We start from the raw sequence: 26,644 nt of genomic DNA, 5'->3' as shown, positions 1-26,644 counted from the left end.
GAGCACAAATCTTTTAAAAATGCATCTGAACACAGATTCAAATAACTCCACACAGGCTTGGGGATCTCAAAAAAAGAAAATGTGGCCCAAAATGGGTTTTGGAAGAGACTGAACAGGAGAGTTTTATCTAAAACAGCAATTCAGAGAGTTAAACAGCCAGCTTTGCTGATGCCCCTCAATCCTAACCTGCAATTTCCAGTTATCTGGTTTCCAAGAGTCTCAGGCTATCCGGCTCCTCTCTTAGGTAAGGAAGGAGTTAATATTCTCGAATCTGTTTTTGGTTGTCAGAGTGAAACTGAAAGCAAAGGCACTGGCAGGCTGAAGGCTCATTCAGAGTTTGATTCTAGCACAGACGCCTGATGTTTTAGGGTGTCTGGAACCCCTTGCTTGGGGGACAAAATGAATCTAGGGCTCATCCTCATCTGTGGAGTGCTGGCTCTGAAGGCTGGTGAGTTTAGGAGGTGTCAGCTGTGGGATTCTGGCTGGTCTACGGGGATGCCTCTTTTAGAAGGCCCATTATAGCAGGGGTGGCCAAGCCCTCCCAGCCACATAGCACAATCCTAAGAAGTTCCAGACCCAGGGCGCACCTGCCAGGGCTCCGCTTGGTGCTGCAGCCCTGCTCCCGCTGAAGCCCCGAGACCCCGCTTCCCTCTGGGCAGAAGCCCCTACCTCACCACGCTGCTCCAGTCTGTTAGGTGGAGAATGGGGGGAAGGGGAGGGGCTTTTGTGAGCCACACTTTAAGGGTAAAAGGGCCGCATGTGGCTCATGAGCCACAGTTTGGCCACCCCTGCATTATAGGCTCAGGGAACAAGATGGGGAACAGTTTGATTAGCAGCTTGTGTGCCAGAAGGGATTAGACAAATGGGCCCCCATGCCCGCCCCCGAGAGATGGATGGACCTTATGGTGGTGACACCAGAGGGAGGTATGATAGTATAAATTGATAATCATGGGGGAGTGCCTAGGGCAGTGGTCCTCAATGTGGTGGCCGCGGGCACCATGGCACCCGCAGGGGCATTTATGTGCGCCCGCCTAGTGCCCAGCAGGGGAGAGAAGCACCTGATGGGGACAGAGAACTCAGGCTGCGAGCACGATGTTCTCTGTTCTCAGCAGACGCGGGGGCCTGCCTAGTGCCCAGCAGGGGAGACAAGCCACGCCTGCCGGGGACAGAGAACTCCGGGGCTGCAGGCTGTGGGCGCCGGTGTTCTCAGTCCCTGGCAGGTGTGGGGCCGTGGCATAAGCCAGAGAGAAGCTGCGGCCCCACGCCGGCCAGGGACAGAGAACTCCGGGGCTGCAGGTGCCGGTGTTCTCTGTCCTCGCAGCTTCTCTCCGGCTTCTCTGTTGTCTCTGGATTCATATATTATGTTATATTAAATATGATGTTTTTCATATTATTTAATGTACAAATACAAAATAAGCCTTGAAAAACTGTTGGTGCCCGTCACACTCTTCTAAAAACATGAATGTGCTACTGGCCACAAAAAGGTTGGGGACCACTGGCCTAGGGTCTTCCAAAAGGATGATGACAGTGGGGGATGGGGAAGTAATACCAAACTGGGAAGAGGTACTTCAGGGTAGGTGTTCCAGGGAAGGAGGGGAATTGTATGGTGGTGGTGTGCCACAGGGCTCACCTGGATCATCCCCTTTTCTATAGGGCTGCCCCTGCAAAGGGCAAGATGTCAGTGCCAAATGTCTTGTCCCAATGGGACAGCAGGTATGTGTATGTGTGTGCACCCCACCTCTCAGCTGGTTCTTTTCCTTCTCAGCAGAGCTGCCACTGGAACTGGCCCCGAGGTCCCAATTACGCTCTGTGGATGTGGTCTTGGACTGTCATTATATAGAGGAAGCTGTGGGTGGATTTCCGGGTGCCTTTGCTGGATCATTCTCCTCAGACCCCGCCACCCTAGTGCTGAGAGGTATCAGCATTGCTGATGATGGAAGCTTGGACAGTGTCACCAATTATGAGGCGCCAGGCACAAGTACTGACTCCACTTTTCCCATCGTCTTTGAAGTCTCAGGTGAGTGAGGAGCTGGGGATAGGAGAATTGCCATGCCAGCCACAGTAATCTATGAGTTAACTGAAATCTGCACAGACTCAAAACACAGAGCCCTGCCCCAGGGGCTCGCAGGTGATGTGTTGGACAAAAGGATAGCAGGGTGAAAGGCGCTGTGTAAATAGACAGAGTCACTATCTGTCAAAAGCAACAAAGAATCCTGTGGCACCTTATAGACTAACAGACGTTTTGCAGCATGAGCTTTCGTGGGTGAATACCCACTTCTTCGGATTCTTCTTGCATCCGAAGAAGTGGGTATTCACCCACGAAAGCTCATGCTGCAAAACGTCTGTTAGTCTATAAGGTGCCACAGGATTCTTTGTTGCTTTTACAGATCCAGACTAACACGGCTACCCCTCTGATACTATCTGTCAACTTACTTACTTTAGACGGACAAGGTGAGTGAGGTAAAATCTTTTATTGGAGCAACTTCTGTTGGTGAGAGAGACAAGCTTTTGACTTACACAGAGCTAGCTCTCATTCAGCCCTTCTTGAGATCCCAAGAAGAGCTCTGCGTAGCTTGAAAGCTTGTCTCTTTCACCAACGGAAGTTGCTCCAATAAAAGATATTATCTCAACCACTTTGTCGCTCTAAAATCCTGGGACCAGTATGGTTACAACAACACTATTTACCCACATGACTCCCCCCCCACACACACACAATATCTGAGCACTGCATACTGATTAATGAATTACCATCACAGTCCTCTTCTGAGATAACTGCATTGGTACTCCTAGTGAAAAAAGGCAAAGCCATTATTTTCACTGATGGAGACTGAAACCCGAGTAAACTGCCCTGGTGATAACTGGGCTGCACTAGTATAAATCGTATCATACAGAAGGGAGTTTGCACTGTGGCTGAAATGCCAGTTATATCAGCAGCTAAAGTCCCAATATAGACAAGGCCATAGACCAGGATATTCACAGATTTTAACTAATATATTCATCTATTTTAAGGCGAGAAGGGACCATTAGATAATCTAGTTCAGGGGTTCCAAACTTCAATGCACCGTGACCCCCTTTTGACAACAAAAATTACTACATGACCCCAGGAGGGGGGACCAAAGCCTGAGTCTGCATGATTCCCACTGTCCCAGGTGGGGAGCCAAATCCTGAGCCACGCTTCCCCGGAAAGAGTAGGGGTCAAGGCCGAAGCCCAAGTGTTCAGCCCCAGCCAGAGGACCTGTAACCTGAGTCCCGCTGCCCAGGGCTGAATGCCTCATGCACGGCTTCAGCTTCGGCCCCGGGCAGTGGGGCTCAGGCTTCATCCCCAAGCCCTGGCAAGTCTAAGCCAGCTCTGGCAACCCCATTAAAATGGGGTTGCAACCCACTTTGGGATCCTGGCCCACAGTTTGCGAACTGCTGATCTAGTTTAACATCCTGTATAATATAGGCCATTACATTTCTCCTCTTTATCCCTGTATTGAGCCCAATCACTGATGTTTGTCCAGAAAGGCATCCAGTCTTGATCTGAAGACTTAAAGAGATGGTAGTTGTTCCAAGACCTAATCACCCTCTCTGTTAGAAAATCTGTCTTATTTTTCATTTGAATTTGGTTGGCTTCAACTTCCAGCCATTAGTTCTTTGTTAGGCCTTTCTCACTAGATCAGGGGTAGGCAACCTATGGCACATGAGCCGAAGGCGGCACGCGAGCTGATTTTCAGTGGCACTCACACTGCCTGGGTCCTGGCCATGGTCCAGGGGGCTCTGCATTTTAATTTAATTTTAAATGAAGCTTCTTAAACATTTAAAAAACCTTATTTACTTTACATACAACAATAGTTTAGTTATATATTATAGACTTATAGAAAGAGACCTTCTAAAAACATTAAAATGTATTACTGGCACGCGAAACCTTAAATAAGAGTGAATAAATGAAGACTTGGCACACCACTTCTGAAAGGTTGCCGACCCCTGCTCTAGATTAAAGAGCTCTCTCACACCTGGTATTTTCTCCCCGTGGAGGCCCTTATACACAGGAATCAAGTAACCTCTCAGTCTTCTTTTTGATAAACTAAGCAGATTGAGCTCTTTAACCCTCTCATTGTAAACATTTTTTCCAGCCTTCAAATAATTTTTGTGGTTGTTCTCTGAATCTTCTGCAAAATTTTCAACGTTTTGTTTAAAATGTGGACATCGCATCTGTACAAGTATTCCATTATCAGTTTAATCAGGGGCATACACACTACACTCCTGTTTATATGTTCAAGGATCACATTAACCCTGTTTGCCACAGCATCACACTGGAAACTCATATTGAATGTTTGTCCACTATAGCCCCTAAATCTGTTGGATGGTCACTATTTTCAGGATATAGCCTCAATTTTATAACTAGGGCTTGCATCTCCTGTTTCTAGATGTACAGTTTTGCATTTGGCTGTATTCAAATGCAAATTGTTTGAATGCGCCCAGGTGTAACAGTGCCTTTGTGGGTCACAACTGAGAATACCAAATTCAGGACAAACTGCTGAGAAATAGGGCAGACATACCCCAAACTAGTGATTATTCTCCCATGAGATATACCAAACCAGCAAGAAAATAAACTTCTGTTTCACCACACTGGCTAACAAGAAGTCATAAAAGCAGTTTCCTTAGGCATTCCAGTCCGAGCCCGAAAACGCTAGACTTAGATGAGTGGTTCTTTATAACCAATTTAATCAAACAGAAGGTTCTTCTGATCCCAAAGGACCAGCCACACACCCAGGTCAATATATTACTCAGATCTTACCCAAAATCATGCTGTTGCCTATCCTTTAGTAGCTACTATATAAAGGTTTATTTATAAAAGGAAAGAAAGAAAGGTGAAAGTTAAAATTGGTTAAAGGAATCAGGTACATACAATAATTGCAAAGTTCTTGGTTCAGGCTTGTAGCAGTGATAGAATAAACTGCTGGCTTTAGTCAAGTCTATGGTTGCTTCCAAATCAATGGAAGGCCCTCGATCCCTTGGTTAGAATGCTCCCATTGATATAATTCCATAGTCCAGAGGCTTGAGCAGGAAAGAGCTGGAGCAGGAAAGAGGCAAAATGGAGGTGTTTCCAGGGACTTTTATAGCTTCTGCCATGTGGAGGGAAACCCATTGTTTCAAACAAAGCCCTCAGCACAGCTAGCGGAAAATCCTAGTTGACGAGATAATGTTTGGAGTCACATAGGCAAGTCACATGTCCGTGCATGATAAGACACAGTAGAAGCCATTACCTGTACCTCAAACAGCACGTTCACAGGAAAGTCCATTTAGGGTAGATGGGCATCTTCCATTGTGAGTTAAATATTCTTTTGATGGGCCAGTCAATTTCAACAGTTCCTCCAAGATATGCTGGCTAACTACCTTGTCAGCGCTACTGCAGGCAAAGACATTTGAATCCAGGTATAGAACTCATAACTTCAGATACAAAATGTTACATGCATATAAATAGCATAATCATATTCAGCAAATCATAACCTTTCCATAGACACCTTACTTGACGACCTGTGTACAATATTTGTTGTGATTATATAACAATGGTAGCAACAATGATCTGCATCAGAGGTGGGCAAACTTTTTGGCCCGAGGGCCACATCTGGGTGGGGAAATTGAATGCAGGGCCATGAATGTAAGGCTGGGGCAGGGGGTTGGGGTGCGGGAGGGAGTGCAGGGTTTGGGAGGGGGTGTGGTGTGTAGGAAGGGGTTCAGGGCAGGGGGTTGGGGCAGAGGAGGGGTGCGGAGTGTACGAGGGGGCTCAGGGAAGGGGGTTGGGGTGCAGGAGGGGGTGCAGAGTGTGGGGGGCTCAGGGAGGAGTGTGGGAGGGAGCTCAGGGTAGGGGTTTGGGGTACAGGAGGGGTGCGGGGTGCGGCAGGGATGCAGGCAGGGTGTGGCAGGTGGCTCAGGGCAGGGAGTTGGGGTGCAGGGTGCAAGAGGGGTTTGGGGTGTGGGCTCCGACCTGGCGCCTCTTACCTGGAGTGACTCTGGGCTGGCAGTGGGGTGCAGCAGGGCCAGGGCAGGCTCCTTGCCTGCCTGCCCTGTCCGTGCTGTGCCATGGGGGTGGCAATCCCGCAGGCCGGATCCAAGCCCTGACCAGCGAGATCCAAAGCCCTGATGGGCCAGATCCAGCCTGCAGGAAGTAGTTTGCCCACCTCGATCTACATGATCATATTTTAGTCAGATAATGTCACCCCAGGTTACCAACTGGTCCAGTTCCTTCTGTATGATTGCCCCATCCTCATTGCTATTTACCACTCTGCCAGTCTTTGTGTCATCTGAAAATTTTATCAGCAGTGATTTTATATTTACTTCCATATCATTGACAAAAATGTTCTTAATCCATTTAACATGTGCCGTACTGATATTGTGTCAATGCTAATTTTTAAAATCACATTGGCATGCAGTACTGAGTCAAACACCTTACAAAAGTCTGTGTCTTACATCTGCTTTTATCAACTGAACTTGCAGTCACATCAAAGAATGAATTCAGGTTTGTTTGACAAAATCTATTTAAAATAAAAGCATGTAGAGAGGCATTAATTATATTCTGTCATTTAAATTTTTTATTAATTGAATCCTGTATCAGCTAGTCTATTATTTTGCCGGGGATTGATATCAAGCTAACTGCCCTACAGTTACCTGTGTCATCCTACTTGCTGTTTTTGAAACGTGGCACAACATTAGCACTCTTCCAGTCTTCTGGAATTTCCCATGTGACAGGATGTACCTGGCCCTTCAAGGCCCCTTGCTGGAGGCCTTGTGGTCCTACCTCACCTTGCCCCAGGAAAGGAGCAGTGAAGATGGGTTCTCCAGGCCTGCTTAGAAGGGTTGCATAGAAGCAGCCAGTCAGAGCCCAGGAGGATCAAATAAAAGCTGCTGCTGGGCCTGAGCAGGTCAGTTCCTGGCTGAGCCCAGAGGAACATGGCAGGCTGCTCCTCGCTGGTCACAGGAGCTTGAGAGAGAACTAGAGGGAGGGTTCTGGTGGTACTTGTGTGCCGTGAGGAAGAAGAAGATCTGAGAACTTCAGCCCTGAGGGAAGGGTGAAGAGAAGGGAGCTATGTGGGAAAAGGCCCATGGAATAGCAGCAAACCAGAGGCAGCAGTGTCTTGGTGCGGTTTATAGGATTCCTGGGTTGGGACCTGGAGTAGTGGGTGGGCCTGTGTTCCCCCACTGGCCACTAGCAAAGTGACCTAAGCCCCAAGAAGAGGACAAGTTTCCTTTAGAAGCCTGAGTGAAGGGACCGGATTTAAAGGTCCCAGAGATGGGGCTGAAGACCCTCATGTGGGCCAATAGTTTGTTGGACTTTGCTACCCTGGAAGGTGTTCATCTATTGAGGACAGTGAGTTGGCCAGATGGCTGAGCCTCTGAAGACCTGCCTAGCGAGGTTGACAACTACAGAGGGTACCATGAGTGGGGAAAAGAGGATTGCAGTACTGCATCCAGCCAGTAGGAGGTACTCAGGAGGTGAGTGCCCTATCACACCCCAGTATTTCAAGGTTTATTTAAAATGAACATCAGCGGGCCAGAGATCTCCTCAGCCAACATGTTTTTATGACTCTTGAGTGCCAGTTATCCAGGGACATGGTGATTTAAATTATTTTGTGCTTGATAGATATTGGTTAACATACTCCCTAGTTACTGAGTTCTTGAAAATACTGTACTTTATCATCCTCATGTGATATGAGTATGTCAGCCTGCTTCTTTTCAATTACAGAACAGAAATATTTATTGAACTCTCCTGCCTTTTCAGCATCATTATAGCTCAGTGGTTTGAGCATTGGCCTGCTAAACCCAGGGTTATGAGTTCAATCCTTGAGGGGGCCATTTAGGGAACTGCGGTAAAAAAATCTGTCTGGAGATTGGTCCTGCTTTGAGCAGGGGGTTGAACTAGATGACTTCCTGAGGTCCCTTCCAACCCTGATATTCTATGATTCTAATGTTACTGTCTCCATCTAGTAATGAGCCTATACAATTGCTAGGATTTCTTTTGTTCTTCATATACTTAAAAAGTTCCTTATTGTCCTTGCCTCTGCCAGCCATGGGTTTTTTCTTGATGTCTTTAACTTTCTTTATCAATTTTCTACACTTCATAACTTCAAAGCTGGAGCCCTTCTGAGTTTCAAAATATGCCCTTGACTGGGAATTGCTCCTCTCAGCACCAGACCCAATGCTGGTACAGGCATCAACATTGATATTGGCACCATCAGCCCTACCATTGGAGCCATTGTCACAACTATTAGCATTGCCGTTTCCTGAGAGCTACTTTTCATCTCTGTCACCAATATACTCCTTCTCTACCACACTGAGCAGGGACTCTCACCCGAGGAGCGAGGTCGATACCGCCAAGGGTACTCTGAAGCATGCAGTACTGAGTCCTGGTGCAGAACTAGCACTGGAAGGGGCATGTTATGCCAGTATCAGTACAACCTGCCACCATGGCCTCATTGGCCTGCCCTCCCATAGATCTTGAAGCAGGGTCCCCTCCAATGTCTCAGCAAAGAGGAGAAGATTTCAGTTGCCTCTGGTGTTGCTGACCAGAGCACCCTCCCCAGAACTGGAGGGAGCCTCTGAAGATGTGATAGAAGCAGTGAGGGAAATGCCCCAGCTGCCTTCACCACCAAAGGAATCTTCTTTGTCCCTGGACAAAACAGTTACAGTGGCTCTGACACCAGCTGTTGATGACTTCAGCTGGATATCCCAGGAGCTACTCTTGAGGACAGTGGATACAGGACACTGTGGTCCAGGAAAACACACACAAGGTATTCAACATCCTCAGCACCTTGAAGAATTGCTCTCCTGATCAGTGAGGGCATCTCTGATCCAGCCAAGATCTGCTGCATACTCCCAGCCTCACCCCCTCTCAGTGCAGTGGGTGAGCTGTCTTCACCCAAATTCCTTTACTTAAGGCAAGGACAGCAAACCAGCAGCCTGCAGCACTGGCTTCCTCAAGGGGTTAATATTGGTCTGTCAATCACCTTGCTTCCTTTCCTGATTGACTAAATCTGTCCCGATGTTATTAGGCCTTAGACCCTTCCTGAAAGGTTGCTAGGCCGGATAGCAATGAGGGCAGGGTCAGCCTGCCTGATATTTCCATTGGTGTCTGTTTGTGATTGGCCACACATTCCGTATTGCTGGGTAGAAAAAAACACTCCTTCTCTGACTCTGTAATTAGGAGAGGAGGATGAGCTTGGATCCTAATGATTGGCCAGGGCAACATCATATTTTGATTGGCTGCTGCCCTGCCCACCTCAATTTTGTATTGGTGGGTGGGACCTGTTGCTAGGCCGAGTAGCTGGCACTGAGACTTTCCAAGGGTAATACGGGATTGCGGGAGAACTTTAAAAATGAGGGCCAGATGTGGGGCATTTTGGTATGGATGTTTTTGCACACCCTGCCCCAGGTGGTCCTGCCAGTGCAAGTCAGTGCTTATCCGGACCTGGTTTCTGTGGGTGCACTTGCACCCCTGGACCTCAGTTGAAGCTGCTACTGCGTGGCAGTTTTGCAGTGTGCAACCCTGGTCTCCTGAACTCTAGTCCACCACTGTCATAACCACATGGACACCTTCCTTCCTCCTTAGATAAAGACAGAGAGAGAGAGAGTGCAAAGTTGCATGGTGGAGTTGATAGTAGAGAAGTAGACAGCAGGGAAGGTGTGAGGTGAAGGTAAGGAAGATGGTGGGAATGAGGAAGGGTAGGAAGGGAGAGAGTGGGGCAAAGGAGAATATGATGAAGGGGGACACACTTGGATGGGATGTGGGGCTGCTGAAATGGTTAGAGGAGGAAAGCTACAGATGAGAGATTTCAGCTTTGGTGATAGTGAAAAAGGAGGAGAAGATAGCAAAGGGGAAGGAAAGAGCGGTCTTTTCTAATCTTGCCGAAAAAATCAGCAAGATTTTTAGTGGAAAAGTGGAAATGACAAGAGAGGGGAGAGTTTAAGGCTGGACATGAAAAAGTGGCTGGGGATTTGAGGATGGTCTGCAATGAGAGTGCAGAAGTGCTGTTTGACTAGGGAGAATGTAGGAGGAGAGAGCCTGAGAATCCTGACACCCACAGTTCTATGCTGTCAAGCTAGCAAAGTGTGTCACACGACCCTCCAGTGCCTGGTTCGTAGGCTCCACAGGATACTTCTGCTACCACTTACTACTTCCTTGGGTATGTCTACACTGCAATTAAAAACCTGTGGCTGGCCCGTGCCAGCTGACTGGGCCTCGGGGACTCGGGCAGCAGGGCTTTTTAATTGCAGTGTAGACTTCTGTGCTTGGGCTGAAGCCCAGGCTCTATGTCCCTGCAACCTCACAGTGTCCTGGAGCCTGGGCTCCAGCCCAAGCCCGGACATCTACACTGCAATTAAACAGCCCTGCAGCCTGAGCCCCATGAGCCTGAGTCAGCTGGCGTAGGCCAGCTATGGGTGTCTACTTGTAGTGTAGACATATCCGGTGATATCAAATGATATATGCTGAGAAAAATCATGTGTGATAATGTAATTTTAAAATGTAGTCATATCATAATGAATATGCATCAAATTATCAGCAGAATTACAGCTACCCTGCTCACCGGGCTCTGCAAGCACCTTCCTCACTGTGCACCTTTCAAACTGGCTGCATGTTATACATTTAGACTACCTCTGAAATATTTCGGTATGCTCATGCTCTATTCTATATATTTCCTTGCCGTCATGTCCCACCTAGACGCCAAGCCGCAGAACCTGCTGCCTTCAACTGAGGACAGAGTTCCCCCGTGGAAGAACGTACACTTCACCTTGGGTCTGCAACTCACCAGGGGTATAAGGGTGGGGTACAAGGAGAGGAGAGGGTGCAAGAAGGGGAGTATCACAGCTACAGGGCTAGCTGCACTTGAGTCCCCTTTCTAGTCTCTCTCAGAGAACCCAAATCAGGTCTTGGGCCTCTTGCCCTTGTCTGTTTTGGGATGGAATCTTGTGATTCTTCCATACTTGGATCAGGGCTGGGACCAGTGCCCCATGCATGACAGCTGCTTATCACTGTGCAGGTCCAGCTAGGTTTTGGTCACCTGTGTTTCCTTCCCTTGGGAACCTGTGACCAGTGATAATGACCAACAAAATAATCAAATATTTTAAAACAAAATATTTTTACTTAGCGGTTGAAACAAAATTTTTCTGCTCAATCACGATGGTTAGAAACTTACTTTTTAAATCAAAGCTGAAATTCTCATGCAATTGTTTGATTTCAGCAGGGGCTATAAGAAAAAGCTGGCAAAGCTGTTACAGGATCATCTTGAGCCATCTTCTCCTATCTGCCTGGATCATCCCAGATGGTCACCTGTTGGGAAGCCCTTAATCGAAGACATTTTCACAAAAACCACCTCACCAGAGTCAGGCCAATATACAGTATTAACAAATTATTAAAAGCACTCCCATATTTTGTCACGGGGAGTATAGGTGAAGAGAGTGCAGGCAACAAGAAAGATTGGCATGTGCTTCAGTAACAATCATTGATTTGGCAGATAGATTTTCTCTTTGACAGACACACATCTCGAGCTGTTGCTGTGCCCTCAATACCTCTTCCTTTTTCAGGCTGGGACCTTTAATGTTTCAGCATCCCCTTTGCTCCAAGGTTTAGGCTTGGGAAGAATAAACCTTGCTAGCATGGTTGGTATGTAGGCAGGTATCAAGTATCAGAGGGGTAGCCGTGTTAGTCTGGATCTGTAAAAGCAGCAAAGAGTCCTGTGGCACCTTATAGACTAACAGACATTTTGGATCATGAGCTTTCGTGGGTGAATACCCACTTCGTCGGATGCATAAGGTGTCACAGGACTCTTTGCTGCTTTTGTAGGCAGGTAGGTATTTCCCAAATTATAGCTCTTCCTATTGTTCCCTTAAGGTATCGTCTGTCTGTTATTGTTTTGTTCCCTGTTGTTTTCCTCCAACAGCCTTTGAGATTATCCAGTCTGGCTGCAAAGTTAAAGCAAACAGGTAAACTGAGGAATATATGGTATTCATAAAAAATAATACATATGACTCCTTCATTCACCACAAGAACTTCTTTAAATAAGCTGGGAGACCAATGTTACATGCTAAGGCTCTTGTGTTTCCGTAGCAGCAGCCTTACCCCATTTTACACTAGGTGTAGACGCAGCCCTTGGTGTCTCACTAGATTAGGCCCCTACTGAAACTTGATCCTGTTTTTCCTGTTCCATTCATCAAACTACGTGTCTTCTCTTTCTCATTACAGCAAGTTTGGTACCCGTCCCATATGCAGAATCCCTGCTGCATGCAGACTGTGCTGGGGAGGAAGTGACCTGTGAGATCTCTCCATACAGCCTACACTTGGCAGATGAGGGGCCCAGCCAGGCCTCCTGGTTCATGGGGACCCTGAAGTTATCCAGTGGGATCAGCATAGCCCTGGTGCTGAAGGTCAGCAGTGACAGTGAGGAAGATGACAGAATGGCTGTGCTGCACCCAAGGCTGAAGGTCCCTGTAAGCAAGGAGGGCACAGTGCTGACCACAGGTAAAGAAAGTGGCAAATGAGGGGAAAAGACCTTAGTGCTGGAATGCACCTACTGCACCAGAGTGCACTAGGGGAGCCAGATACTCCAGGGCTGAAGCCTCCACACCAAGGAGTGCTAGGGGAACTAGAGACGCCAGGAATACCACCCCACGCTGTAGTCCGGGACTTAAGGGAACTAGCGAAAGGGACTGCACATGCTGTGAGTCAGCGGGATAGATAATCCTTCCCTTCTTGAGGGAAGCTCAAATGTACAGGGCCCTCTGGGCCTTCTGCTATCTGCAGGATGTAACCGCTGGACCACCAATGTGCCCCCTTGATCACTCTGCCCTTGCATTTCTGTGCCCCTTGACTCCCCAATTCCGGCCCCACTGTTCTCCCCACCACTGTTACTATAAGACTATAACAGGGTTTGAAAAAGGACTAGATAAGTTCATGGAGGTTAGGTTCATCAATGGCTATTAGCCAGGATGGGCATGGATGGTGTCTCTAGCCTCTGTTTGCCAGAAGCTGGGAATGGGCAACAGGGGATGGATCACTTGATGATTCCCTGTTCTGTTCATTCCTTCTGGGGCACCTGGCATTGGCCACTGTCAGAAGACAGGATACTGGGCTTGATGGACCTTTGGTCTGACCCAGTATGGCCGTTCTTATGTTCATTATTTTCCACACCACTATGACCCTTGGCAAGTCTGCTCTTCAAGAATTTGGTGTAGCAAGAAGAGCAGTATGCACTTACTCCCCGTACCCTGCTAATAGCGCTTCAGCCTGCAGGATGGGATCTTCTTGGGGGAGACACAACTCCAACTTTTCAACCCAGCATGGCCAGTCTGTCCACAGCATGCTTCCTCCAGGTGGGTGGAACTGTGACCCAGTCCCTGATGTCCTGCCAGGGGGAGTCTTCCATAACCACATATATTTAATACTGTCTCAGTCTATTTCTCCTTCTCTTTGTTCCTAGTTGAATTCCAGTTGTCATCTCACACCCCTACTTTGCGTACCCGATTTGGCACCTCCGTCACCCTGGACTGCAGCTTTGCCTTGGCTTCCAGCTCTCCTCTGGCCTCGCTGGAGTGGAGGTTGCAGCACCGAGGCAGCGGGCATAGAGTTTTCCACTACCAGGCAGGGGACATGGCACAAGCAGAACAGTCAACGGCCCACGTGGATGTGGTACAGATGCTGGAGACTGGAGATGCATCACTTAGCCTGCATGGAGTGGGTGTGGGGGATGAAGGGACATACATCTGTTTAGTGTCCACCCCACAGCACCAGGCCCAGAACATCATCCAGCTGCAGTTGGTCGGTGAGGCAATCCCCTAGTCAGGGGGCAATAGGGGAGACAGGCCCCATTCACCAGAACCTCACCCTTCCCCCTATCTCTCTGCCCCCCTCCTTGCTTCCCCAGCCCCACCCAGTGGGGATGAGGGACTCCTCTGTACTACTCCATCCCCTCAAACACAGTTTATCACCAGCTGGATTTAATTTCCTGTTTACCCCCCTCCAGAGCCCCCAAGAGTCCGTTTGTTCCCAGAGTTGGTGTCACGTGAGGGGGATGGAGCCACTACCCTGACCTGTGAGATCTCTGGCTATTATCCCCTGGATGTGTCGGTGAAGTGGACACGGGAGGCCCCTGACGACAAGGACAAGGTCCCTATCTCAGACTCAAGCACATACTTCTCCAGCCATAGGCAAGCCCAGGATGGCACCTACAGCATCAATTCATACCTGAGTATCAACACAGCCACAGAGCTGGGACCTGTCACCTACAGCTGCCATGTCTCGCATCTGGCCCTTGAAGAGGCAATCACAGCTAGTGCCCAGCTCAGAGCACCAGGTAAACAGGGGGAAAGGAGGATGAGTGCTCCTTATTGCCCCTGTCTCTCAACTTTTGCTTCAACCTTCTGATCTAGCTCCAGCTCTTCCCTCACCTATCAATTAGCGGGTACTATAACCCCATCCCATTTGGAGCACCCTCCAATTTCTCCCAATTTCCCTGTCTGCCCTCATTCCCCATCCCTTCTTTCCTCTCCTGGCTTCTCAGTCACACTTCCTCAGCTCTTATTACATCCTCTAAAGCTCTTTGTAAAGCATGTTCTCTGCATCGTGCAGCACCTTACACTGTTACGGGAGCAGTAGTTTCAAGGGAACAAAAAGGCAGCACTTGGACCCTGATCCTGCTCAGTGGACTCCTTGTGGGGAACCCAACCATGCCCCAAGGATCCCAGGACATTGTTGTCTCCAAGGGAACCAGGACCTTCTTTGCCCCCACCTCCTTCCTTCCCCAATAGGAACTCAGCATAGTCCCTGCTCCCTGTGGCACTGTTCTACCCAATAAGAAGCCAGCTTTGCCTGAAAGCATACTTTGCCCTCCCCCCACCACATACTTCTCCCTCTGGTGGGACCTGATGCTGCCCTACGGACTGTCACTTCTCTCTAATGAGATCCTAATCTTTCCCCAGGAACCTTCCACATCTCTCCTCCAATAGGATCCCAGCCCTGCCCTGTGTGTGATCCGTGTGAAGAATTTTAGCTCTCTGAAACAGACTCAGATGAGCTTCACATCACTGACTCCCCTTCTTTCTCCAACAGAGCAAAAAACATCTAAAGGGCTTGTGGGAGCCTTGATTGCTACGTTCATCTTCTTTGCTGCTCTCGTTGGCCTCTTGCTCAGGACAAGAAAAACAGGTAAGAGTGTAAAGCACTTCAGCCCTCTCATTAGCCTGAGGTTCCACAGTCAGAGCTCCTGTCTGGCTCCCTACGGTGCCGCTGGCTGTGAGAGGCAGAGACTGGAGTAGCTCGGAGCACCTGCTACAGCTAGTGCTCCTGCCACTCTAATTACAGTGCTTCCTGTAGGGAGTAGCATACCTGGAAGCTCCCTCACAGCCAGCTCTTCTGCCTCCTTCCCTACAGCAGCCTTGCTGGGAGAAGCCCGGACTGGAGTATTTGGGAGATCCCCATATACCTCATGCTCCTACCTCCTTTCCATTGTGCCTCCTTGAGGGAGAAGCTGGAAATGGAGTAACCGGGAAATCATTCCGTAGCTAGTGCTCCTGCTTCTCTTCTTGCAGTGTCTCTTGCTGGGAAGGAGAGGGGGTAGCTCTTAGGAGTGTTAGTGATGATAATGTAGTACACAGGCCTGTATATTTGCCTGGGACAGAATTTTGGGTCTTGTTTGCCCATTTGACTTTTGATATTTTTATATTCTTACTAATATGTATGAACAAAGAATAAAGACACTGTGTGTTACACCTGCCCACAAGCAGATCAGGTGAAAAGAGAGAAGAGATAGAGCTAAAGTGTTGCTGGGCAGAATGAGTGTGTAATATACGAGCAGACACTTGAAGGACAGTCCTGCCTCAACTCCTCTCCCGAGATAAGGTCAAGCAGCCAGTTGGGAGGGGCAAGAGGAATGGGGGTGAAAGTATAAGAAACACTAAAAGCCAAAGAAATCCCTGTCCCTGACTGGAGCACAACCTCACTTCTTACTCCTCCCATGGGATACAGAAGAGGTGGTACTGAAGCCCCCAGACCCCAAACCCTCCAAAATGACCATAAATTATAAGGGGTAGGATCAAAGGTGCACTACTTCTGGTCTTCTATTTTCTGTCTACATGATAAGAACCAGGGCAGGGGGAAGGGAAAGCCCTTAATATATAGCCTACCATCGCCCTGGTAGCCGCAGAACATGGAAGAGAATGACATTTTACTGATTGTTTTTGTCACCCTGAATCTCATTATTTTTCTCTTTTCAGTTGATCCAAAGTCTGAGAAATCTCTGGAGACTTCAGGGTAAAAGGGACAGTTAACTCAGTTACCCTTATTCCTGCGCCCCCTCTGACAGACCCCATACCAGAGGAACACCCAACCGCTCTGAAATTAACCTCTCATATTACATGAATGGGGTTGTCACCTTTGCCAGGGACTCTCTTGCAGCTCTGTAGGAAGGGATTGGAGGACCCTTGTGACCCTGGAAAGGTGGAATCAGAGAAAAGGGGGTTTCTCCATCATGTAAGTGGGAGTAATATCATTAACCTCCTTGTAACACTGTTCTTCTCACACTTTCAGGTACACAGAGCTAGATCCACAAAGGGATGTAGGCATTTTAGGTGTCTTAAGTCCAACATTTAGGCACCACTGAGATCCTCAAACCTCTGCTCAGCTGGTGCCTAACCCTTTAGCTGCCTAAATTCCTAAGGCACCTAAGGTTCTGCTGGAAAAGTCCCCTAAGCACCTTCGTTTCTGCCTGTGGACATACACAAAATCACCTAATTCCTGATGCCACTGAGCTGCTTGGTTCCCTAGCTCATGCATAACCCCTAGTAGGATTGTCAACCTAAGCAATACCCTGCCTTTGTCACCTCCAGGCCTGGTCCCAGAGGCATGCTCAGAGCATGCCTATCAGATCACGCCTTCAACAAAGACAGCTAGGAGCAAGCAGGTCAGAAATTTGGTGGGTGTATGTATACACATATGTGTGTACGTGTACACCATCACTTTGCCCATGTCATCCTTAGCTTTTAATCCTTCCACTGGCTCTCCCTTCTCTATCACATCAAATATAAGATGCTTGTGTTCACCTTCTAGCCCCTTCTTGGCCATTTCTCACCCTACCTATCATCTCTCATTTGCTATTGAACTGTTGCTGCTCATCTCTGATGGGCCCATCGTGCTAGTCTCCAGTGGCTGTGGGTTACATTTTCAGACAAGCATCTTTCTACTTTCTCCCATGCTGTTCAGCACACTTGGGAGGGGCTCCCTGAAAACATCCACAAAGCATCCACCTTCAAATACATCCGCAAAACTCTCCTTTGCCATGATGCCTGTAATATATTGACAATGGTTAGAATGCCGATCAGCCTGACCATTATTGTCTCATTGTTTCCTTTTATTTCCCTACAGATCTCTTGCATTACGCTTAGACTGTAAGCTCTTTTGCGCAGGAACTGTCCTTTTGTTCTATTGGTACAGTGCCTAGCACAATGGGGTCCTGGTCACAACTAGGGATCTTATGTGCTACAATAATGCAACTAATAACATTATTAGCTTAGTGGGTAGAGCACTCCCCTATAATGTAAGAGGCCCAGGTTTGTATCCCTGTTCTGTCTGAGTTGGAGCAGGGACTTGAAGTCAGTTCTCCCACGTCCCAGGTGAGTGCTCTAACCACTGAGTTGTTGAGTATTCTGGGGTGGTTCTGTCTCAGTGTCCCCTGCTGAAGCTATTCCACTTGATATAAATGAAATCTTTTTGGAGCCAGGCCTCTCCCACATCTCAGGGGATTGCCCTGACCACTGAGCTACAAACTCCTGCTTTGTCTCCTCTTTCTTGCCCAATGAATATTTAATTATTTATATGAAGAGGTTCTTCAGCAGGAGAGATTGAGAGCCAGTTACATCTCTTGTTAGTATCTTGCTGAAATGCTGTATTTGGGAAGCTCAGGGTGGAGAGGGCATGGGCAAGGAGTGGGGCTCACTCTGTAACTGGCTCAAACAAGATACGGTATTCACTGCACTTTGTGCTAGTTTGAATTTGACTTCTGAATAAAACCCAGTTATTTTTCTAACACATTTCCACTTTAACTCCAAACTCTTCTGAATTGGAAGGTCTGGGGAGGGAGAATCATCATGCCACCACCACTCAGGAGGGGTGGAAGGGTGAAATTGCAAAGTGACTGTCAAGGTTTCCTCTCCACTTTGAAGTTTAGCGTCCAAAAGGTGGGGACCTGCATGTACCCTCCTAAGCTTAATTCCTAGCTTAGATCTGATAGCGCTGCCACCAACCAAAAATATAGTGTTTTGGTACACTTTCCGTTCCCCCCAAACCTTCCCTGGGGAACCCAAGACCCAAACCCCTTGGGTCTTAACACAAGGAGAAATTAACCATTCCCGCCTCCTTTCCCCCCCCCCCCGACTTTCCCCTCCCTGGGTTGCCTTGAGAGGCTTTACACAGAGCCAAACTCCTTGGATCTTAAAACAAAGAGGAATTAACCATCCCCCCTCCTTTTCCCCCCACCAACTCCTGGTGAGTCCAGACCCAACTCCTTGGATCTTAAAACAAAGAAAAATCAATCAGGTTCTTAAAAAGAAAGCTTTTAATTAAAGAAAAAGAAAAGGTAAAAATTATCTCTGTAAAATCAGGATGAAAAATGCTTACAGGGTATTTAAATTATATAGCCAGAGAAATCCCCCCTAGCCTCAGGTTCAAAGTTACAGCAAACAGAGGTAAAAATCCTTCCAGCAAAAGAAACATTTACAGGTTGAGAAAACAAACAGAAGACTAACACGCCTTCTTGACAAGGTACTTAAAAATTTGAAACATGAGACTGATTCAGAAAGATTTGGAGAGCCTGGATGGACATCTGGTCCCTCTCATGTCCCGAGAGCGAACAAAACCCAAAACAAAGAACACAAACAAAGACTTCCCTCCACCAAGATTTGAAAGTATCTTGTCCCCTTATTGGTCCTCAGGTCAGGTGTCAGCCAGGTTTTTACTGAGTTTCTTAACCCTTTACAGGTAAAAGAGACATTAACCCTTAACTATCTGTTTATGACAGTGACAGATCACAGTAGAGGTTTACTGGTTATTATACAATTCTCTTTGTTGTCCTTTTCTGCAAACGTAATAAGGTAAAAATGAAGTATTTAATTCCCAGCCTCATTCTGTAAGGAGCAATGTTTAGAGGGCTTATTCCTTCACCCTCCCACTTCCCTGGTCCTTCTCGCATGAACAGAGAGCAACAATACCTGAAGTCTGGAGGTGTAAACAATTCAATGTTTATTGGGGTGAACTTCCAGCAAGCATAAATCAAAGTTCCTTTTTCCTTATTTTCAGTAGGAAATAGGCCTGAATATCTATATCCTAACAAGCAATATGAAGTGTAACCAATAGGAAACAAACGGGCCTAAAGGGGCTGTCTCAGTAATGATCCCCATCCCCATGCAGGAGTTTCAACCACGGCAGCAGAAAGAAAACTCAGCAAAAAGAAATGGGGTGGGGAGACTTCAGGACCAGATTATATTTGCATACACACACCTAGGTGTTCAGCAGACAGAGCTACATTGCCAAAGCGATCCATTTTGGCTGGTTTGGGGATATAAATCACTTTGAATGCAGGGGTAATGAAATGTTGTCATCCTTACAGTATGAATAAAGGGCAGCAGAACTGTGCTCAGCATGCCCTGATTGAAGGGGTCACCCTAACCTCAAACCCGCTTGCAAAGCAATGGGTAGGGATGTCACAGCCCAGTGAAAGTCAGAGGGGTTAGGGAAAGGTGGTCTTATCTAGGGGTGTGCTTTGCTTTAAAGGGTCCTAGATACTATTTGGGTTTTTTTTTTTTTTTTTTTTTTTTAGTGTTCAAAGGAAGAGTTGAGTAAACTCAATTAAAAGTTCTTGTTTCTGTTGAGTAATTACTGGAGCTGAAATCACTGATGAGCAGCTCTAAGCCTTCAGCCTGGTGCGAGGACAGTGTTGCAATGAAAGGCAAGAGGCAGCAGTAGACGGTTCTGTTTTATATTGGTAAGAGGAACCCATAGACATTGAGCCCCAGCCCTTGTTGCTGCCTGCTCCATCTGGCAGATATGTCTATGGAAAAAAGTGAGGCAGATGGCAAACAATATACATTAGAGGTTATGAAGTGTAGGAAATTGATAAGGAAACTAAAGACATCCAGAAAAAAAATCCATGGCTGCAGAACTAAGGACAATTAGGAGAGATTTTTAAGTATACCAGGAACAAAAGAAATCTCAATAATGGGACAGGCCCATTACTAGGTGTAAATGGTAAAATTGTTAATAAAATGATACAGTAAAGGCAGAAGTGTTTAATACATATTTCTGTTCTATATTTGGAAGGAAGCCAACTGATGTATTGGGATTGCATGAGGATGATGAACTGCTCCCCATCTATTAGTAACTAAGGGGGATGTTAAAACAGCATCTACTAGGGATAACTGTTCTAAACGCATCAGGACCAGATAACAAGATCCCTAAAAGAGTTGGCTCGTGAAATCTAGACAATATCAATAAAGCTCATGCTATATGGACAGATATAACTGACAGATTTCAAAAAGGAATGATCAGTGGGAATAATCTTTGAATGGAGGTGTTTCTAGTGGAGTTCTACAAGGCGGATGATATTTAATATTTTTACCAAAGGTCTGGAAGTAAATATAAAATCACCGCTGATGAGATTGGCAGATGACACAGAGATTAGCAGAGTGGTAAATGAGGACAAGGCAGTCATCCAGATGGTCTGGACTTCTCAGTAAATTGAGCTCATTCAAGCAGAATGCATTTTAATACAGAAACAGTTTAAGTCATATATCTAAGAAGAAAGAATGCAACCAAATGAGATCTCCTGGAAAACACTGGCTCTGAAAAGGATGTAGGGATCATGAGATCCCAAAGCAATGCTGTGGTAAAAAGTACCTTGGAGGGGAGTAATGAGTAGTACTAGGGAAGTGTATACTGGTAGACTTCATTGGTAAAACTGCTCCTAAAATACTGCTATGAAGAAACTGGGAGATATCTGTATTAATTTTATGAAAGTTATCTCCATGGATTTGGTGGTTGGTGTACTGCAGGCTAAAAGGTAACTGAGGGCATGTCTATACTTCAAAGTTAAGTCAATTTAAGGTAAGTTTACATCCAGTAATTAAATTGGTTGTGTGTGTGTCCTCACTAGCAACACGTGTATTGATGCACAAAGCAGTGCACTATGGGTAGCTATCCCACAGTGCAACTAGCCACAGCGGGTTTTGGGAAGAGCTTACAACACCTCATGGGACCGAAACATTGATGCAGGGGGGAATGGGAACATGGCTTTGGCTTTCCATGATGCAGTTTCCTCCCTCCCTCCTTACCCTGATATCAATGGCACTTTCTCATGCCTTTTTTTCAAAAGCCTAGCTTAGCCGTGTGTATGCCATACCCCAAGAAGTATGGATCCCACTCAGCTGTGCACTGTTGTGAGCATTAGAAACAACTTTTGCCTTATCCTGCAGTATTTCCAGTGCTGAGAAAGGCACCGCCACGTGGAACATTGCCATGTCATGCAAGCAGCCCTACTGCCAGCCATAGGATGAAAAAATTCCTGGTTGCTGCCGGCAGTCATGCAGCAGCTGAAAAGGCTGGAGCACTATTTCTGGTCCTGGGAAACCAGCACAGAGTGATGGGATTGCATTGTTATGCAGCTATGGGATGACAAGCAGTGGCTACAGAACTTTTGAATCCATAAGTCCACTTTCCAGGAACTATGTGCAGAGCTTTTCCCAGCCCTGAAGCGCAGCAACACTAACATGAGACTTGCTCTGACTATGGAGAAGCAAGTGTTGATTGCTCTGTGGAAGCTTGCAATGCCAGACTGCTACCGTTCAGTGGGAATCAATTTAGAGTTGGTAAATCCACCATGGGCTCTATTGTGATCCAAGCATGCAGGGGCATTAATTGACTTCTGCTAAGAAGGGTAGTGACTCTGGGCAATGTGTGGGACATAGTGGATGGTTTTGCCACAATGGGGTTCCCTAACAGGGGTGAGGTGATAGATGGCATGCATATGCCTATCTTGGCAGCAGACCACCTTGCCAAAGAGTACATAAACCGTAAGGCATAATTTTCAATGGTGTTGCAAGCACTAGTGGATCATAGGGGGCATTTCACCAACATCAACGTGGAAGGGTCAGGAAAGATGTGTGATGCGCACATCTTTAGGAACACAGGTCTGTTCAGAAAGCTGCAATCAGGGACTTTTTCCAAATCGCAAAATAAGCACTGACGATGTTGACATGCCAGTCGTGAACCTGGGAGACCCAGCCTACTGCTTGCTCCTGTGGCTCATGAAGCCAAACATCAGCCACCTGGACAGCAGTAAGGAGCATTTCAACAACAGGTTGAGCAAGTGCAAAATGGTGTTGGAATGTGCCTTTGGACGTTTAAAGGGTTGCTGACACAATTTGCTTACTAGGTTGGATTTCAGTGAAAGCAATATCCCCATTGTTATCATTGCCTGCCGTGTGCTCCATAATATCTGTGAGGCAAAGGGAGAGAAGTTTCTGCAGGGGTTGGGTGTGGAGGCAGATTGATTGGCAGCTAATTTTGAGCAAGCAGATACCAGGGCAATAAGAAGAGCCCAGCAAGGAGCTCTGCATCTCCTGGATGCTTTGAAAACCGCTTATCTGTGTTGCTCCTTTCCCTACCATCCCCTCCATCACACCAATTTCTCTGTAACTCCTCCACACGCACACACACCCCTCAACGATTGGAATAAATAAAGAGCATTTCATTCTAGAAACAAATACTTTTATTGCACACACATACATTACTTTCCTGTTCTTTCTGTTTCTTTAACCTTGGGCAAATGGTGGAATAATATTGGGAGGGGAGAAACCAAGTTTGTCTGTGAAAGCACAGAAGTCTTGCCCATCAAAGGGCTTTGAATGGCTGCCTTTTGTTCTTAGTACTCGCCTCAGTGTTGAGTGGAAGAGATACTGCACACCCCACCCCAGCTCCTGGAACGTTTTGGGGAAGGGAATTGGGAACAGGGCAGTGCTTGCAGGCAGTTCTGCAGGAGCTGCAGAGCGAGTTTAGCCTCAAGCTGCTTTTCCTGAAGCTCAACCGGATGCCTCAACATGTCTGATTGGTTCTTCATAATCTCATCCTGCATGACATGCTCATGCTCCTGGAATGCTCTCCTGCTTTCCATGTCTATGCCCAGTTTTTCAGATAATGAAATCCTCCAAGCTCTTAGCCCTGTCTCAGCTGTCCCAGAAGCCTTATTGTCTTTCTAAACATGTCATCACACTGTAATGGGATCCCTGGGGTGCCTGGGACTATGGGACCACTGTGCCCCCTGAATCTCCAGCCTGAGCTATCTTTACAATGCTTTGCTAGTGACAAGCAGCAAACTCCTGCAGATGCTGTTATCACTCAGCACAACAGCATGTGGGGTCCCACAGCCAGCTATATTGCATGAATGCTCCCAGAGACACTCATGAATCACACAGGGAAAAGCACCAGCCAAATCCCCCCAGTTCCCAGCCTTGTAACTCAGGAATATACTGTCTGATGAGCAGTACAAGTTTATTAATTGGTTCATCGCTTCATCAATGGAAAGTGGCTACACACCAGCCTTTGTAAACCTGTGCAGATTTACCAAACACATCAGGCAAACTCACTGGTAAAGATAAACAGTAAAACAAGTTTATTGACTACATAAGATAGTTTTTAAGCAATTATAAGGGATAGGCAAAAAGTCAGAATACCAAAATAAAATAAAATATAAGCATGAAGTCTAAACTTTCAACCCTATTAGACTGGGCAACATCTAGATTAAGCAGTTTTTCTCACCGCAGTAGATATTGTAGTTCATAGTACACAGGTTTCATCCTTGAAACCTGGGCCAGTCTCCTCTATTGGAGTCTTCAGTCTTCTCAGTGTCCTTGTTGCTTGCAGCATAGGTGAGAGGAGGTAAAAAAGGCGAAGTATGGGGGCACTGTGGTCTGTTTTATATCCTTAGTCCCACCATGTGCTTGGAGAACACAAGTCCAAGCATGTCTGGTGGTCATTGCTGAGTCACCAGGCAAGGTTGAGCAATTCCTCTGGTGCGGCCTTGTGCAGCTGAGTCATTGCATTGTAGCTCCCTTGCTTGGACAATGGCTGTTGAGGGTTGTTTGACACCCACCTGGGCGTTGGTTATCCCCCTGGTTATTGTCTTTGGTGAGCACTTCCCAAACCCACAGCATATTTTTGTGACAGTCATACAACACAATTTGCATAACTTCATTTTCATTAATGATATGCAGATGTAAGTAGAGTCAGGATGAGCTCTACCCTGATATCTAGTGGTGAATTGTGGTGAGTTGTGGAAAAGAACTTCAGGGGCTGGTCTTGTTTGTATAGGCATACCCACCCCGCCTAGCATGAGCCACAGCTGCCCAAATGGTCACTTTGACTGTTGTGGGATGCCCAGTTTCTCTGCTATTGGGGCAGGAAGAATAAAGTGTTGTTACCCTGATTATGTGAATCAAGGCCAGTGGAACTGTTTTATGACAGAAGGACTCACCATCAACTAAGTAGCACTTGCTAGACAAGGGACCTGGGTTCCAAAACCCAATGACAGAAGAGATGCTGGTGGTAGGTATTAGAGAGCATGGGCTTTTTGGAGGACCTGAAACACCAATTACATCCTCTCTCTCCACTGTTGAATAGTAATGCTAATTTTGATTTTTTAAAGAGTTTAATTACAGGTTGCTGTCTTGAATTCATTTTGGGCTGATGGCTCACCAGCAGTGGGGCTTCCCTACTACAAGCTGAAATTACTAAAGAGTTGAGATCACTGAGTGCTGTGTTAACTAGTGGAGGAGCCTGAAGATATTTTGCTTAGCTGCTGGCAGAGCAGTGTAGTTTGTGGGATGGTTGGAGCAGACTATGGGATGGCAAGTGGAGTGAAGCAGAGTGGAGCTGAGCAATTTGTGGTGGAGTGGCCTGTGGGACAGTGAAGTGAGTGGACTGGGGCGGGGTGGAGCGGAGCAGTTCATGGGATGGTTGGAGCGGCTCACAGGATGGCGAGTGGAGTGAAGCGGGACAAAGCAGAGCAGTTTGTGGGACGGCTGGTGGAGTGGAGCGGCTGGTGGAGTGGAGTGGCTCATGGTGAAGGCTGCAGCAGAACCCCACAGAGAGGCAGGACAGTCAGCCTTGGACCATGTAAGGTGCCCCTTAACACCTCGTGCGCCCCTTCCCCCCCATTTCCACCCAGGCTGGGTGGGTAAAACTCTGCAGATAAACTTTTGAACTCTGGGGCTGCACTGAGCAGGGACAGAGATTTTTGTGGTGTTGGACTTTTGGGTGATTTTTGGGTTGCTGGACTCAAGAGACTTTTGGGGTGTTGGACTTTTGGGACTTTGGGGTAATCTTTTGGGTGGTTGGATTTAAGACCTTGAGGGGAAAAGGATACTGCTAAACTTACTTGGGGGTGCGTCTTTTGCCCATGGTTTGTGTTATGAATCCTGTTTGTGGTGTTTCTGCAACATAATGTCACATTGTTTCCCTTCTTTATTAAAAAGATTTTGCTACACTCAGACTCTGTGCTTGCAAGAGTGGAAGTATTGCCTCCTAGAGGCGCCCGGGGGGTGGTATGTAATTGTCCCAGGTCACTGGGTTGGGGCTCGAGCCGGTTTTGCATTGCATTATTGAAATGGAACCCCTGGATACTGAACCCGGCCCTTGTTGCCGCCAACTCAGATGGGCAGAAGGGTTAAACATATTTAGATGGAACAGTGGGTTTGAGCAGATCATAATCTTTACTATGATACCTCACATGGTATGCTTTGCATGAAATATCACAATTGTATACAAATGATGAATATGAAGGTTAAAGGGCATTTCCCTGGGTTGTAGAGCATCACACACACATCCTCTTTTCCCCCCTTCTAATTAGAGCCCTGTGCAGATACAAATTTATACCTGTGGATGCGGATATCTGCAGATATAAATCGATATCTGCAGAACCTGCAGGGCTCTCTTGGGAAATGCAGCAGCAAAAGGAGCAGAACATGGAGCCGCCACTCTCAGGAGCCAGCGCCCCACGCTGGCAGCTCCTCTGGCGCCGCTGTACTGACCCCAGCCCTTTCCTCTGTTGGGGCTGTACAGACCCCAGACAGGAGACACAATCACACAGACAGCTGCATGGAAAGGACAGGGGTGGGGCTAGGGACGGTACAGCCATGCCAGACGTAGTAGTCACCCTAGACTGGCAGAATCAGAGGTCAATGCCAATCCCTGCCAACCAAACCACCCACGTGTTAGGGAAAACATGGTGGAGGGACCCTGAAATCACTTTGGGTGGTGGATCACATGCTCTGTTGTTTGCGGTATGAGCACTTGTAATGAAAACTTCCCCCATTTCCCCTAGGTGACCCTGTGTGATATCAATCTTCTGAGGGTAGCAGAGATGGCAAGGGAGCGGATGCTGCAAGCGTCTGGATACAGACCTGGTCCTTATGTTGCTCTGCTGTGTACCACGGTGATGCCAGGAGAGTTAATACTGGAGTGGCATGGGAAAGTGGTCCTGTCATGGTGGAAGAAATAAAGCAGCCCTCCTCAGAAACCTTCTGCAAAGGTGTCATAAATAGATAGTTAAGGGTTAAGGTCTCTTTTACC

General features: G+C 47.2%; 1 protein-coding gene across 3 annotated transcripts; it reads left to right on the top strand.

Moving 5' to 3' along the window:
* Positions 1-295: 295 nt before the first annotated feature.
* TAPBPL (TAP binding protein like) lies at positions 296-26,644 on the top strand. 3 transcript variants are annotated; one of them, XR_005597830.1, is made up of 8 exons: positions 296-448; positions 1,766-2,017; positions 12,221-12,496; positions 13,455-13,796; positions 13,998-14,327; positions 15,083-15,178; positions 16,246-16,501; positions 26,397-26,644. XR_005597830.1 is itself a non-coding variant. In XM_039536077.1 (7 exons), the coding sequence occupies exons 1-7, from the start codon at positions 400-402 to the stop codon at positions 16,284-16,286; spliced, it is 1,386 nt and encodes a 461-aa protein (XP_039392011.1). In that variant the 5' UTR covers positions 296-399; the 3' UTR covers positions 16,287-18,205. The 3 variants fall into 3 exon arrangements, 2 of the variants coding, with proteins under 2 accessions (XP_039392011.1, XP_039392020.1); XM_039536077.1 differs by lacking the exon at positions 26,397-26,644 and having other exon boundaries at positions 16,246-18,205; XM_039536086.1 differs by lacking the exon at positions 26,397-26,644 and having other exon boundaries at positions 1,769-2,017; positions 16,246-18,204.

This window comes from Mauremys reevesii, linkage group 1 (genome assembly GCF_016161935.1).
Source record: "Mauremys reevesii isolate NIE-2019 linkage group 1, ASM1616193v1, whole genome shotgun sequence".
Classification (NCBI taxonomy): Eukaryota; Metazoa; Chordata; order Testudines; family Geoemydidae; genus Mauremys; species Mauremys reevesii.
The sequence above is the reverse complement of the archived record's forward strand: the minus strand, read 5'-3'. Positions and strand labels throughout refer to the sequence as shown.

Coding starts and splice junctions, on each gene's coding strand:
- TAPBPL (XM_039536077.1), top strand. CDS start 400: ATGAATCTAGGGCTCATCCTCATCTGTGGAGTGCTGGCTCTGAAGGCT. Junction 2,018..12,220: donor CATCGTCTTTGAAGTCTCAG/GTGAGTGAGGAG, acceptor TTCTCATTACAG/CAAGTTTGGTACCCGTCCCA. Junction 13,797..13,997: donor CATCCAGCTGCAGTTGGTCG/GTGAGGCAATCC, acceptor ACCCCCCTCCAG/AGCCCCCAAGAGTCCGTTTG.